General features: G+C 40.2%; 1 protein-coding gene, 1 long non-coding RNA gene and 1 pseudogene across 3 annotated transcripts in view; 1 reads left to right on the forward strand and 2 right to left on the reverse strand.

Annotated features, from left to right (window-relative positions):
* The first annotated feature begins 257 nt into the window (after nt 1–257).
* Nucleotides 258–3,642, forward strand: LOC309855422. Its single transcript, XR_014306796.1, has 2 exons — nt 258–3,058; nt 3,274–3,642. It is a non-coding gene; the product is annotated as an uncharacterized lncRNA (long non-coding RNA).
* A 2,408-nt stretch (nt 3,643–6,050) lies between these two features.
* GTF2E2 (general transcription factor IIE subunit 2) overlaps nt 6,051–15,215 on the reverse strand; it is a 65,631-nt gene continuing 56,466 nt past the window's right edge. The window contains exons 7-8 of the mRNA XM_082715659.1: nt 7,807–7,922; nt 6,051–6,560 (exon numbers count right to left, since the gene is read on the reverse strand). Of these exons, the coding sequence (XP_082571785.1) occupies nt 6,444–6,560; nt 7,807–7,922 (233 nt within the window). The 3' untranslated portion in view covers nt 6,051–6,443. The remainder of the gene's footprint in view (nt 6,561–7,806; nt 7,923–15,215) is intronic.
* LOC309855301 (tetraspanin-17 pseudogene) lies at nt 10,428–14,044 on the reverse strand (annotated as a pseudogene). The gene is made up of 2 exons: nt 13,982–14,044; nt 10,428–11,346 (listed from the first exon to the last, which is right to left on the reverse strand). The product of its transcript is annotated as a tetraspanin-17 pseudogene (transcript).

The following is a 15,215-nucleotide window of genomic DNA, read 5'->3' on the forward strand; positions in this document are numbered from 1 at the left end:
AGGGATGGTAAAGATATTTCAAGGAAATGATAAAAAAACAAACAAAAAAACCCCAACAACCAGTAGATATATATATATCAAACAAAATAAACCTCAAATTAAAATGTAAAAAGATACAAAGGTCATCATATAATGCTATGGGTCAATCATTCAAGAAGCTATAACAATTGTAAATATTTATGCACCAAAATCGGAGCATCCAAGTATATAAAGCAAAAACTAACAGAGCTAAAAGGAAAAATAAAAAGCAATACTCTCAACAATGGATGGATCATCCAGACAGAACCAATGGGAAACAGATCTGAACAATGCTTACAGACCAAATGGATCTAACAACCATATACAGAACATTCTATCTGAAAAGAGCAGGCTACATATTCTTCTCAGACACACAGGGAATATTTTCTAGGATAAACCAAATGCTGGGCCAAAAAAATAAGTCTTAGTAAATTTTTTTTTGAGATTTGTATTTGAGAGATAGAGACAGAATGTGTATGCGCAGGAGAGCACAAGCAAGGGGAGCTGCAGAAAGGGAGGGAGGAGCAGCCTTCTCACTGAGCAGGGAGCCTGATATGGGGCTCAATCCCAGGACCCGAAGATCATGACCTGAGCCAAAGGCAGATGCTTAACTGACAGAGACACCCAGGTGTCCCAAATCTTAGTAGACTTAATAAGGTTGATATCAGGGGGCGCCTGGTGGCTCAGTCACTAAGAGTCTGCCTTCAGCTCAGGTCATGATCCCAGGGTCCTGGGACCCAGCCCCACATCAGGCTCCCTGCTCAGCTGGGAGCCAGCTACTCCCTCTCCCACTCCCCCCCCCCCCCCCGCTTGGGTTCCCACTCTTGCTGTGTGTCGCTCTCTCTCAAATACATAAAATTTTTTAAAAAAGTTGAAATCATGCCAAGTATCTTCTCTGACCACAATGGTATGAAACTAGAAACAAAAGAAGGAAAACGGAGAAATTCACAAATACATGGAAACTGAATGCTCTCATGAACCACCAGGGGATCAAATTAGAAACTAAATGAGAAGTAAGTATCTTGAGACAGACAAAAATGGAAACACAATCTACCAAAACTTATGGGATGCAGCAAAAGCAGTTTTATTTTTTTTAATTTGAGAGAGATAGAGAGCTCATACACATAAGAAGGTGGAGTGCCAGGCAGAAGGAGAGGGAGAAGCAGGCTCCCTGCTGATCAGTGAGCCAGATGTGGGACTTGGTCCCAGGACCCCGAGATCATGACCTGAGCCGAGATCATGACCTGAGCCGAAGGCAGACGCTTAAATGACTGAGCCACGCAGGCGCCAGCAATAGCAGTTCTTAAAGGGAAATTCACAGCAATAAACACCTACAGTAGAAACAAGAAAGACCTCAAATAAACAGCACAACTCTATGCATTAAAGAATTAGAAAAAAAACAAAGTGAGCCAAAAGTGAATAGGAGGAAACAAATAAGAAAGATTAAAGCAAAAGTAAATATGATAGGCGTACCTGGGTAGTTCAGTCGATTAAGCACCTGCCTTTGGCTCAGGTCATGATCTCAAGAGTCCTGGGATGAAGCCCTGTGTCGGGCTCCCTCCACTGCAGGGAGTCCGCTTCTCCCTCTGCCTGTCCCCCAGCTCATGCTGTCTCTCTCAAATAAATAAATAAATAAATAAATAAATAAATAGCTGTGAAAACTTTTAAAAATTAGTATTATAGAGAACAGAAAAACAATGGAAAAGATTAACCAAGGAGATAGTTCTTTGAAAAGATAAAACTGACAAACATTTAGCTAGACTAACCAAGAAAAAGATTCCAAGTCAACAAAATTATAAATGAAAACAAAACATTACAACTGATACCATGGAAGTACAAAGTATCCTAAGAGGCTACTATGAACAACTATACACCAAACTGGACAACCTAGAAGAAACAGAAAAAAACTTGTTTTCCTTTTTCTAAGTAAGCTCTATGCTCAACATGGGGCTTAAGTTAGGACACCAGTATCAAGAGTTTTGTGTTCTACTCAGACAGCCAGGCTCTCTGAAATGGGAAATTTTAGTAGAAAATACAACCTACCACGTCTGAATTGAGGGTAAGCAGAAAATCCAAAGAGACCAATTACTATTTGGAAATTGAATCAGCAATCAAAAATCCCCCAACATAGAAAGCACAAGACCAGATGTCTTCAAAGATGTGTTTTACCAAGCATTTCAAGAATTAATGCCAATCCTTCTCAAAACTTTCCAAAAACTCAAAGAGAAGAAAACACTCCCAAATTCATCTTATAAGACAGGCATTACAATGGTACCAAAGCCAAAAAAGGACATCACTAGAAAAAATATATAGGTCAATATCCCTCACAAACACAGATGCAAAAATTCTCAGTAAAATACTGGCAAACCAAATTTGGCCACACATTATAAAGATGTTTCAGAAGGATCAAGTGGGATTTATCCTTAGGATGCAAGGATGGTTTAATATATGCAAATCAGTGTGATACATGACATTAATAAAATGAAAGAAAAATCATTATCTCAATAGATACAGAAAATGCATTTACAACAAAATTCAACATCCATTTATGATAAAAACTCAACAAATCAGATACAGAAGGAACATACCCCAACATAGTAAAGGCCATACATGACAAGTCCACAGCCAACATCATATTTAAGGGTAAAAGGTTAAAAGCTTTTCCCTGAAGACCAGGAATAAGACAAAGGTGCCCAATCTTACCAATCCTATTCGACATAGTACTAGAAGTGCTAGCCGGAGCAATCAAGAAAGAAAAATAAATAAGAAGCATCAGAACCAGAAAGGAAGTAAAGCTGTCCCTACTTGCAGATGGTTTTATAGAAAGAAAATCCTAAAGACTCCACCAAAAAACTGCTGATCTAATAAAGAAATTCAGTAAAGCTGGCAGGAAAACAAAATTAACGTGCAAAACTCAGCAACTTTCCTACAAACTAATAACAAATCATCTGAAAAAGAAGAAAATCCCATTTTCAAAAGCATCAAAAACAACATAAAGTACTGAGGAATAAAGTTAACCAAGGGGGTAAAAGAGCTCTAGGCTGGGGCGCCTGGGTGGCTCAGTGGATTAAGCCGCTGCCTTCGGCTCAGGTCATGATCTCAGAGTCCTGGGATCGAGTCCCGCATCGGGCGCTCTGCTCAGCGGAGAGCCTGCTTCCCTCTCTCTCTCTCTCTGGCTGCCTCTCCATCTACTTGTGATTTCTCTCTGTCAAATTAATAAATAAAATCTTTAAAAAAAAAAAAAAAGAGCTCTAGGCTGAAAATGCAGTTCTAATGCAGTAGAAAAAAACACTTTTAAAATCTATAAGGAACCACAAATGACCCAATAGCCAGAGCAATCCTGAGAAAGAACAAAATGGGAGGCATCACACTTCCAGATTTCAAGCTATATTATAATGCTGTAGTAACTGAAACAGTATCAAATATTATTGACAAATAGTATCAACTAATATCTGATAAGGGAGCCCAGAACTCTCAATAAAGAAGAGTCGCTTCAATAAATGGTGCTGGAAAAACTGGGTACGCATACATAAAAGGATGAAACTAGACTTCTATCTTATGCCACCCCCAAAAATTAATTCAAAATGGATTAAAGACTTAAATATAAGAGTAGAAACCATTTAAGTCCTAGGGAAAAAACATAAGAAAAAAGCTCCTTGACATGGGTCTTAGCAATGATTTTTCAGATCACACCAAAGCACAAGCAACAAAATAAAAAATAAACAAGTGGCACTATAGGGGCACCTGGGTGGCTCAGTGGGTTAAGCCGCTGCCTTCGGCTCAGGTCATGATCTCGGGGTCCTGGGATCGAGTCCCGCATCGGGCTCTCTGCTCAGCAGGGAGCCTGCTTCCCTCTCTCTCTCTCTCTCTCTGCCTGCCTCTCCATCTACTTGTGATTTCTCTCTGTCAAATAAATAAATAAAAATCTTTAAAAAAAAAAAAAAAAAAAAAGATTTAACAAGTGGCACTATATAAAACTAAAAAGCACAGCAAAGAAATAATCAATGAAATGAAAAAGCAGCATATGAATTGGGAAAAAAATGTTTGCACACCATATATCTAGTAAGAGGTTAACATTCAATAATATAAAAATTCCTACAATTGCAAAAAAAAAAAAAAAAAAAAAAAAGAAATCCAACTAAAAACTGGGCAAAAGACCTGAAATAGACATTTTTCTAAAGAATGGCCAACAAGCACATGAAAAGATGTTCAACATCACTAATCATTAGAGGAATGCAAATTAAAACCACAATGAGGTATTCTGATACTATTAGAATGGTTAGCATCAAAAAGAAATAACAAATGCAGGCAAGGATGTGGAGAAAAGGGAACCCTTGTGCACTGATGGTGGGATTACAAACTGGTACATCCAATATAGAAAATACAGTTTCCTCAAAAATATTAAAAACATTATTACCAAGTGATCTAGCAACCCCACTTCTGGGAATATATCCGATGTATATGAAAACAGTATACAGTATACTGGGGGTACAGTATAGTCAGAGCTATCTGTACCCCCATGGAAACAAGCTAAGCATCTATTGGCAGATAAGTGGATAAAGATGTGGACGGAATAGACTATTATTCTATTATGGAATACTTCAGTTGTAATAAGGATGAAATCTGCCATTTCAAACAACATGGACTGACCTTGAGGGCATTATGCTAAGTGAAATACGACAAAGGAAAAGACAATTTGATCTCACCTATATGTGAAACCAAAAATACAAGAACTCATAGCAGAAATTGTGTTTGTGATTACCAGAGGCAGGAGTGGGGCTGGGGAAATTGGGTGGAAATGGTACAAATTTCAGTTCCAAGGTAAGTTAAGGACAGGGACAAGGATACGACATACAGTAGGATGACGACAGTTAACCCTCCTCTGTGGCATATATCAAGAGTAAATTTTATGAGTTTTTGCCACATGGAAAAAAATGTTTTTTTTTCTATTTTTTTGGACCTATGGGAGATGATGGGTGTTAACTAAACTTATTGCGGTTATCATTTCCTAACATACGTAAGTCAAATCATTACGCTGTACACACAACTTAAACTCCTGCTGTATGTCAACTATACCTCAATATTACTGAAAAATAAAAACAGAAAGATGTGTAGACTACCAAAAGTAGGCATACTCGGAGATAAGCTAGCTTCAGAATTTTTACAAGAAAACTAGTTTTATGTTATAAGACATCAAAAGTTCCTCCTCATTGACTAAACAAACAAACAACCCTGGTAACAAAGACCCATGAGTTTCCCAGTGTTCTAAATTACCCGACAAGAGGAAAGGAAAACAGTCTTATGTAAATGGATGAGAACCAAATCAGAAGGATAAAAAGAACTAAAGCAGCAAAAGAGCTTATCATCTATGCAAAGTACTGACTGCTCTGGGTTACCATCACACCTTTTCTTGAGATGACTGAACCTTATGTTTAAAATCCTCTGCAATGTCAGTTTATAATATGAGACTGTAAGAACCAACCCAAAGGACCACCCAAGTAACAAGCAGAGGTAAGGAGAACAGGCAGCCCGCCATAGAAGGCTGGAGTAAGCACACAGACTTCCTTCCTCTAGATCACCATGACTGCTAAGAACCCACATCTTTGATAATGGCTCTCATGAGCTCAGCCAGTGATGGCAAGACAGAGAGTCTCCCCCAGAAAAAATTCAGGGTCAAATCCCATGAGGATTGAGACAGGGTAAAGATGACGTTCAAGTTGGCAAGAAAACTCTTATCCATCTTTGTTGGAGATGGCATGAGCCCTTGACTTGGAAAATCCAAGAAACTCGATACTGATTCATGCTTTTAAAAAAACATTAAAAATCACATGTAGTGTATCTCTACTGTCACATTTGCTAACAAGGGGCACATCCTGTGTTCCAACTGTGGGATCCATATGCTCAGCACCACAGCACAAATCAGTCTTCAACAACATCGCAAACATGCATCCTGTGGGAGTTGAAGACCGGAGCTGCCGTCTGCCATTGCCAAGGACAGAAAGAAACAAACTGAACTCACTAACATCTTCGAGTTCCTTCTACAATGATTTTATTATAAATATGTTCTTTTGGAATAAACAAATATTGCATTCAAGACTATTTATCTGCAAACTTGTTCTAAAGTAATAAAGGAAGAGAAAAGGAACCAGGATCCACTCAGAAATAGAGATAAGTAGCAAAGACACTTGCACGCCATGCTAAGCGCCTTTTTCCCAGAAGTAACAGAAGGTTAACAGGGAATATCACATATCTCATTAGCCCATTCAATTAAAGTAAGCTTTGAGTTTGGTAATTTGCTCTTGTTCTGTAAACTGAACTGCTCCTCTCCTCAGCCCTAAGAAGTAGAATGGGAAGACAGTCTTCAGAGCCCAGCAACAAAAAAGATCTTGACTTTGTTAACTCTTTGCTCAAGAATAAACTGTTCGCTATTTGCCAGGAGCAATGTCAGAGTAGTCCTTCAACACTCCAGCCAGATGTTCGTTGTGGGTCTTAAACCGTCGCTTTTTCTGTGAAGCTGGCTTTTTCCTTCTCTGAATAGGAGCCTACAAGAAAAGGTAAAAACAGAAACAGCTACTCAGAAAGGCAGAATATCAAGGATTTACTAACGATGTGCGGAAACCTTTCTTCCTGCTGGGTGGGCCCAGCTTCCTATGCCAACCCCCAACCACAGCTCCCAACCACAGATGAGCGCTAGAGTCATGGTGATGTGCACACCTTCCCCGGGAATAACGGGGCTGGCACAGAAAGCCCCCAGAACTATTCTCAACACTAAGCAGATCAAAAAGAGAGGTAATAAAGCTCTTTTTCATTTCTATCTTTAGGTTTTAAAAAAGATCTGAAGTAAATATGGCAAAACAGAGATACAGCAAACTTGGCAATTGGCTATGCACACAAAGATTTAAGTATTATTCTCCATTGTTTTCTGTGTCCTTGAAATTTAAAATCACATGGTTTAAAAAAAATCAATAAACTAAGCAATGATAGGAAAAAATAGCTCATAAAGTGCCGCCATTACACTAACTCATAAAGATCACTAGGCAATAAATTCAACCTTTTAGGGATGCTAAAAATTCACTGAATAAAACACACACACACAGAATCATAAAGAAGGCAAGCTACAAATCTGATGGTAGATGATGGAAGGCGAGGGGCAAAGCAGCTGCAGTTAAGGTGTTGGTGAATTATTCTCCAAACTGGGTTTGTCCTTGGACTACAGACAACTGATTAAGCTGGTACAAGGCAATTCACAAGTCACCATTCCATTACAAATTCCTCTTTTGATCAGGCTTTGGGCCTATATAGTATCTGGTTCTTAAGGAATCTGAAAGTCAACAAGGACAACAATGTGATGAGGGCTAAGGCGGAGTCAGGCACCAAGACCACAGGGGCTCATGGAACAAGGAGGGAGGAAGCACAGTTGAAGTCTTAAAGGTCGAGATGAGAAAGAAGCAAGCTCCTTTGAGAAACTGGGAGGGCAACACGTGGGCACTACAAAATGTTCGGTATGACCTGACCTTAAGAGTAATCCCTACTAGGAGGACAGTGGTGGAAGGGGTAAATGAGGAAAGCTCTCACATGCCTGGGTCACAGCACCTGGGGGCAGAGATCCACTGGCGCCCAATAGATCAGGCATGATCTGGTTTGCGTCTGACCAAGATCACTAATTACAACACCGAGAAAAAACTGGGAGAGAGAACAGACTACCCATTTTTCAGAGAACAGGAAGCAGGCTCACAGCTCAAAGAACAGAGGATGACTTTTTTTTTGTTTCCTCAAGAAACTACATACCACTTTCTTTGGTCCGGATTCCTGCATGGAAGAAATACCCTGTCGCTTCAGATATTCTTCAATTTTCTCCTCATCCATTGAATCCACCGTGACGCTCCTCCAGAGCTTCTGAAACTCTGCCAACAAGATAGCAGGGATTTTATGACAGATGTTTACAAGGTATAGCATTTGTGATAGAAATCCAGGCCTTGCTATTATCTCCTCTGGTCTAAAGTAGCACATCTAAGATTTCGTGATAAAATCAAAGGAAGTAAGACAAGAACACTCAAACGCCGGACCATGAGCATAGAAGGGGCTGGGAACAGCGGTGTTCTCTTCTGCGTCCAGTAACGAAGGGCCTCGCCATGAGAACTCCCTGCTGCTGATAGTCTCCTTTTAGTCTGAGAAGCAGTTCTCTCCTGTGAAACAGCTGAAAATTCCTGTTCACCCTCTGAGCTCACTCTACAATGATTTTATTATAAATATGAGAACCATCAGTACAAAGAAACATGAAGGGAGGCAAGGGAACCAAAATTTGATATGGGGATAAGAAGCTGTAAGAGTTCATTAACAAGAAGACTTTTGAAACCAGAAAACCTGGAGATGGGATTCTAAGAGGTCATCAAGACTCTTACAAAGTTTGGGTCAGTTATTTTACAGAACGGACTGCAATTTGGGGTTGTCTACTATTTCTTCATGATTAAACTGAGGTTATACATTTCTGGCAAGAATATCACAGAAATGACGTTATGCCTTTCTTGGTGCAAAGGGTACATGATATGTCAATGTTTTATTATTGAGGCTGATAAACTGACTGCTGGTTAAGCTGATATCTGTTGGATTTCTCCACCATGAATCTATTATTTTTCCCTCTGTAATTAATGAGGACCTTATGGGGAAATCTACTGAGACTAAGCAAATACTCCATTTCTCATCACACTTGTTGCTAACTTTAGCATCCTCTGACAGCTTCTGTCTATAATTATTACTCGTGGGTTTGCCTAATGGCAAACTATTTCCATCACTCCTTCCAGATGCATAAATTAGAATTCTACTGTAAGGAAGGACTATTCATTCTCCATTTATTCAGTTGTTTATTTGATATAGTATGGACTCGTGAATATTTATTTTACAGATTACAATAGACTACAATCATTGTTACTCAAACATCCTGGCTTTGGTCATTGAGAGCCCCTTCAGATTGTTGCTGTATCTTTTTTACTGCTTTCCTTTTTATTTTTTGTTTTGTTGAGCACTTATTTTCTGGTACCAAAAGATGTTCCAAGCTCATCTTATTAGTTCCCCAAACTTAGAATCAACCATTTCGTCAAGGAGTCCTGACAGCTTTTATTGGAGAAGGTTATCTAGAGACCAAGACCTAGATACTCTATATTCTTTGTCAGTTCAGTGTTTGTTTTCTGAAAATAGCAAATGATTAGGGGATATCAAATTTAAAGGCAGATGGATATATTCTGGCAGATCTCCAAGTATCATGAAAGTCAAGCATGCTCCTTATAAATTATAAAAGTAAATAAAATAGGAACAGCTTTAGAAATCTTGTAACAGAAAAGAAAATTTACAAATTTTCAAATTAACAAATTTGAATATGTAATATTTACAATTCGGACTGGATCCTCTGAATTGAAGAGATCCCTGTCCGCTTACGCTAACAATGAAAGCTGTGTAACAAAGTATGTCAGAGAAGAAAGGGAAATAAACAAACTCATTAAAGAGGTTTTTCTTAAATTCCTAAATAACTCATTCACATTTTGGCTATGCCCAGATCTTTCCTGTGAAATGCAAAATTAGCAGACTCATACAGTACAGCCTGGGAACCAGATGGCCTGGGTGTGAATCCAGGCACTCCATTTACTATGTAACACGGGGCAAGTCACTTACCCCTCTGCCTCAGTTTCCTGAACTGCAAAACAGGGAAAATAATACCTGTCTCACAGAGCTACAGACATTAGAGTTAATGTATGTGTCTCCTACAAAGAAAAAAAACTAAACCTGTTATAGTTATCACCATCTAACCTCTATCATCTTTTATTTCTGGATGCTAACCCCTCTAACGAAAGCAGTATAAAATACCTAAGAGAAAGGATTGGCTAACAGATACAGGATCATCTCATTTATGTAAAATAGAAAAAACTAAAATTCTATAAATTTTCCTTTTATTTGAGAGAGCGTGCACACACATATCAGAGCATGAGTGGGCGGGGGTGGGGTGGGGAGAGGATGGGACAGAGGGAGAGGAAAAGGGAGAGCAGCAGAGTCCCTGCTGAGCACGGAGCCACACACACATACACACACATAGTATCTGGGGGGGGGGGGCAAGGTTAGGGTTTTGTTTATTTGAGTAGTTTCTAGCCATCAACATGTTTGATCTAGAGAGGCAAGCAAGGGAGAGAAAATTCTTGGGCCCATTTTAGAGTCTAAGGCAGTGAGCCTGAAGTGGGCTCTGGGCAGGGTCAAGGTCACAGCTAGTAGAGAAGACAACTCTGCAGCTGCTTCATGAAGCTGTGTCCCAGGCAACAGCAGGGCCCAAGCCTGCCTCACACAGCCATGCAAAGAAGCGTGTCCCAACCTGGGTGGGGACATGGCAGACCCCTCCCACCCCATCTGGCCCACACCCTCTCAGCTGTACCTTTTCCAATCCCCTTGGGAGCCCACCACCCAGCAGGAGTCGGGATGGAGGCTCCCTGTGCACCAGTGTGGCAACCTCACTGGCTGGCCTTCACTACCTTGATGGCATTCACAAGGTTCTGGGTCAGGCAGATACCACAGATCTGAAGGAGGGCAATGCCCACAAAGACCCCAGTAACAACCGTAGAGCGGTCTTGCAGCCACTTCTCAAACTGGCCTTTGTGTGGACTGGCCTTTAGTATGGACAGAGTGCTGCCACTCCAGCTCCAGCGTGAGCTGGCTACTGTAGCTGCACACCAAGGACATCTTCTGCTGGGTCCCTGATGCAGCAGGAGAAGGGGACCCTGCAGCACTCCTGGCTCAGGTTCAAGTTAGTACAGCTGAAATACAGATGAAAGTGCCAACCATCAGGCCCTCGGGCTCTACGTCAAAACCAATATTCCTGAGCAGAGATTCTTTCCATTGTTACTGATGGAAGAAAGTGAGCTGGTCTCGAATCCCATATGAAAACTAGGATCCCTGATGCCAGCTCCAGGAAGAAAATGTAGCTGAGAAACATGGAAAAACCTGGAGCAGGAAGATGTTCTCCCAGAGAGCCCCAATGCCACCACCAAAGCGCAGCACCAACACACTTCCAACCGCTACAAACAGCCACACGAGGTCAAGGCCTCCCAGATCTGTCGGCGATGAGATGTTGGAAAGACGGCCCTTCTCACCCCAGTTCCAGAGGCAAGTGGCCAAGTACAGGGCTCCCAGCACCCATAAGACAATGTTGAAGTCAAAAAGGCAGTATTTTCCCCAGCAGCTGACCTCAGGTTCCTGGAATTGTGGGTATGAGCCCAGCGTGGTGGCCAGCCACCCAGTGGCCCAGAAACCAGAGCTGGGGTCAGGCCACCCTCCACGGGCCACCCTGGGCTAGAGCCACCCAGGCTACACCACATCGTTATCCACTCATCAGTCGATGAATACTTGGGCTCCTTCTGTATCTTGGCTATTAGAAATAATGCTGCGGGAAAGTGCATATATCCCTCTGAGTTTGTTTTTGTATCCTTTGGGTAAATACAGACTGCTGGATGCTGGCATAGTTCTATTGAACTTTCTGAGGAACATCCATACTGCTTTCCACAGCGGCTGTATCAGTACATTACTTCTAACCCACGTTTTCATATTTAAAGTAAGTTTCTTACAGACAGCATATATCAGGGTCTTGCTTTTGTATCCAATCTGAAAATCTGTGTCTTTATTACTATGTTTAGACAATTTACATCTCTCTCAATTACTATGTTTGAACAGTTAAACAGTTAGATGATTTTGTATGTTAAAACAGATGATGTCTTAATTAGTATGTTTAAATGATTTACATTCAACATAATAATAATGGCTGGAATAAAATCCATCATCTTACCCTTTCTATTCCATGTACTTCTTATTTTTTCCTTCTGTTTCTGTGTTCATTTGGATCAAGTGAATATATTTTCTCTCATCTTATACCTACTATTGGCACAATATACTTATTAAGATATAACTGACACTTAACACTGAATTAGGTTTAGATGCAGAACACAATGATTTGACACATGCATATATAACACAATTACCAAAGTAATTTAACACTTATCACCACACAATTATAATTTTTAAAAAAGATTTTATTTACTTATTTGAGAGAGAGAGAGAGGGAGAGCACAGACGGAGAAGCAGACTCCCCACTGAGCAGGGAGCCCAATGTGGTGCTCAATTCCAGGACCCTCAGATCATAACCTAAAGTGAAGGCAGATGCTTAAGTGACCGTACCACACAGGTGCCCCTACTACCATTTTTGTCCTTATGATAAGAACTTTTAAGATCTACTCTCTTTCAACTGTATAATACAGTATTTTTAACTATAGTTACTTCTTTAAAACAATGGTTTTAGTGGTCATCCTAGGGTTTATAATACATGTTTAATCAATCAGAGCTTAGCTACAAGTAAATTACACCAGTTCACATATAATATAAAGATGCTTAATAATGGGGCACCTCAATGGCTCAGTTAGTTAAGCATGTGATTCTTGATTTTGGCTCAGGGTCATGAGACTGAGGCCCATGTTGGGTTCCATGCTCGGCAGGTGCATAGTCTGCTTGAGATTCTCTCCCTCCCCACCCTGCCCCACTCCCATCCGTTCTAAAATAAATATATCTTTAAAAATAAAATTTTTAAAAAGATGTTATAATATGATCCTTCCCTCTGATCTTTGAGCTATCATAAATTTTACTTATATATTTGCTGTATACATAAAAGATATTCCTAATAATTTTCCTTTATAATCAGTTATCCTTTTTTTTTTTTTTTTTAAAGATTTCAGAGAGAGAGAGCAAGAGAGAGCACAAGAGGGAGGGGGCACAGAAGGAGAAGCAGAACTCCCTGCTAAGCAGAAAGCCTAAAGTGGGACTCAACCCCAGGACCTGAGCTGAAGGCAGATGGTTAACCAACTGAACCATCCAGGCACCCCTTTTCTTTTTTCTTAAGTAGGCTCCATACATGGAGTCCAACACAAGGCTTGAACTCACAATCCTAAGATTAAGACTTAAGCTGAGATCAAGAGTCAGAGACTTAATTGACTGAACCACCCAGGTGCCCCTTGAGCTCAAAGTAATTAGTAAGAAAAAAATTATAAGTTTTAATTTTTAATAGACATTCTAAAATATTTTAATTAGAAAAACATGAATTTTATATTAACCTTCTATTTACAACATACTACTTATCTGTATAGGTCCAAGTTAGTATCTAGTATCACATCCCTTTTGCCTGAATTTCCTTAGTGAATCTGGTAATGCAGGTCTTATGACAATGACTTATCTCAGTTTCTGTGATACCATGGGACTATTACCCTAAAAAGAGATCCTTCATTTTTAAAAGACTGGTTTTAGGGTGCCTGGGTGGCTCAGTCAGTTAAGCGTCTGCCTTGGCTCGGGTCATGATCTCGGGGTCCTGGGATCGAGCCCCACATTCCAACTCCCTGCTCAGTGGGAAGTCTGCTTGTCCCTCTTCCTCTGCCCCTCCCCCCACTCTCTCATTCTCTTTCTCAAATAAATAAAATCCTTAACAAAATAAAATCCTTTAAAAAAGAAAAAAGATTGGTTTTGTTGGGTACAGAATTCTAGGTTGAAAGTTTTTCCCTTTTGGGGCACCTGGGTGGGTAAGATGGTTAAGTATCTACCTTCAGCTCAGGTCACAATCTCAAAGTCCCCTAGGAGCAGGTCCTGCATCAAGTTCCCTACTCAGTGGGGAGCCTGCTTCTCCCTCTCCCTCTGCTTTTGCATTCTCTCTCTGCCAAAGAAATAAATAAAATCTTTAAGGAAAAAAAAAAAAGTTTTTCCCTTTCAACCCGTGAAAGATGTCACTGCATCGTCTTTTGGTTTCCACTAGTTCAAATGACAAGTCTGCAGCTGTTCTTTTTCCCTTTAACTGCCTTCAGTATTTTCTCATCATCATCAATTTTCAGCAGTTTGAATGTAAATGCCTGGGTGCTTTTCTTGTCACTTGCTTTGGGGGATTATCTTGCCTTACTCCCTGAGCTTCTTGGATCTTTGGTGTAGTGTCTACTGTTAGTTTTTCAAAATCTTTGGCCATTATTTCTTCTGACCTATTCTTTTCACTTGAGGTTTGAATTATACATTCAGACCATGTGAAATTATCTCATAGCTAACGGATGTTCTACTTTTTCAGTTTTCCCTTTGCATTTTAGTTTACATAATTTGCACGGGCCTATGTTCAAGTTTATTGATTCCTCCTTTGGTTATACCAGGTATACTGATGAGCTTATTGAAAGCATTTTTAGTCTGTTACTGTTTTTCACTTCTAAAATTTTCATTTGCAGGTACCTGGGTGGCTCACTCGGTTAAGCATCTGCCCTTAGCTCAGGGCAGATGTGACATACTTCAGCAGCTGTGGTAAATTTGACATGAAATTCTGGTCATGGTCTCAAGGTCCTGGGATCAAGCCCCACATTGGGCTCCCTGCTCAGCGGGGAGTCTGCTTCTCCCTCTCTGTGTTTTCTTCTCTTTCAAATAAATAAAAATCTTTTAAAAATAAAAGAACAAAAAATTTTCATATACTATCTACCTTTGAAATATCCCACCTGATTGTGCACGTTGTCTGCCTTTTCTACCAGAGGCCTTAACCTATAAACCAGTTAATCTTAAATTCCATGTCTAACAGTTTCCAGTACCTGTGTCTCAAGAATTTTGTTAATTCCCTTGTCTCAATACTGTATCACTTTTCTCATCTTCATCTCTCTCTCACACACACACACTGAAAGCAGGATACCCTCCGTAGGACAGCTAAAATGGAGATAAACAGTCTTTGTGTCTGGATATGGCCCTGTATTTCCTTATGCTAGGCCTTTACAGTGTGAATGTAGTCATTCTGTTGTCAGAACATGAGCTTGATATAGAATATGTTGCTGCTATGGATACCTGTAATGCACCACAGGCTTCAAGCTGCTCTAGCCATACCTTGTGTTTAGGGTAGAGGCTTGTTTGCTAGAGAGTGTATCTCAGCATCTACTCAACCAACAGTTCTAGGTCTTCCATTTAAACTGCATCTCATATGGTCTCTGCCTCCAAGCTCCTGCAACGCTCACAGAATTCCACTGTTAACAATTACTCTATTTCTCTTAGCCTCATATAGAGTGGGAGTTCTCTGAAATTCTGATTAAGACTTGGTCACAGCCAAGTACTATGTGCCTGGTATCAGGAATGTGGCCTTCTCAATGTTCCTTCCCATCCCCCTGTGCTAAAGC

Source organism: Mustela nivalis (genome assembly GCF_964662115.1).
Source record: "Mustela nivalis genome assembly, chromosome: 20".
In the NCBI taxonomy this organism is placed as follows: Eukaryota; Metazoa; Chordata; class Mammalia; order Carnivora; family Mustelidae; genus Mustela; species Mustela nivalis.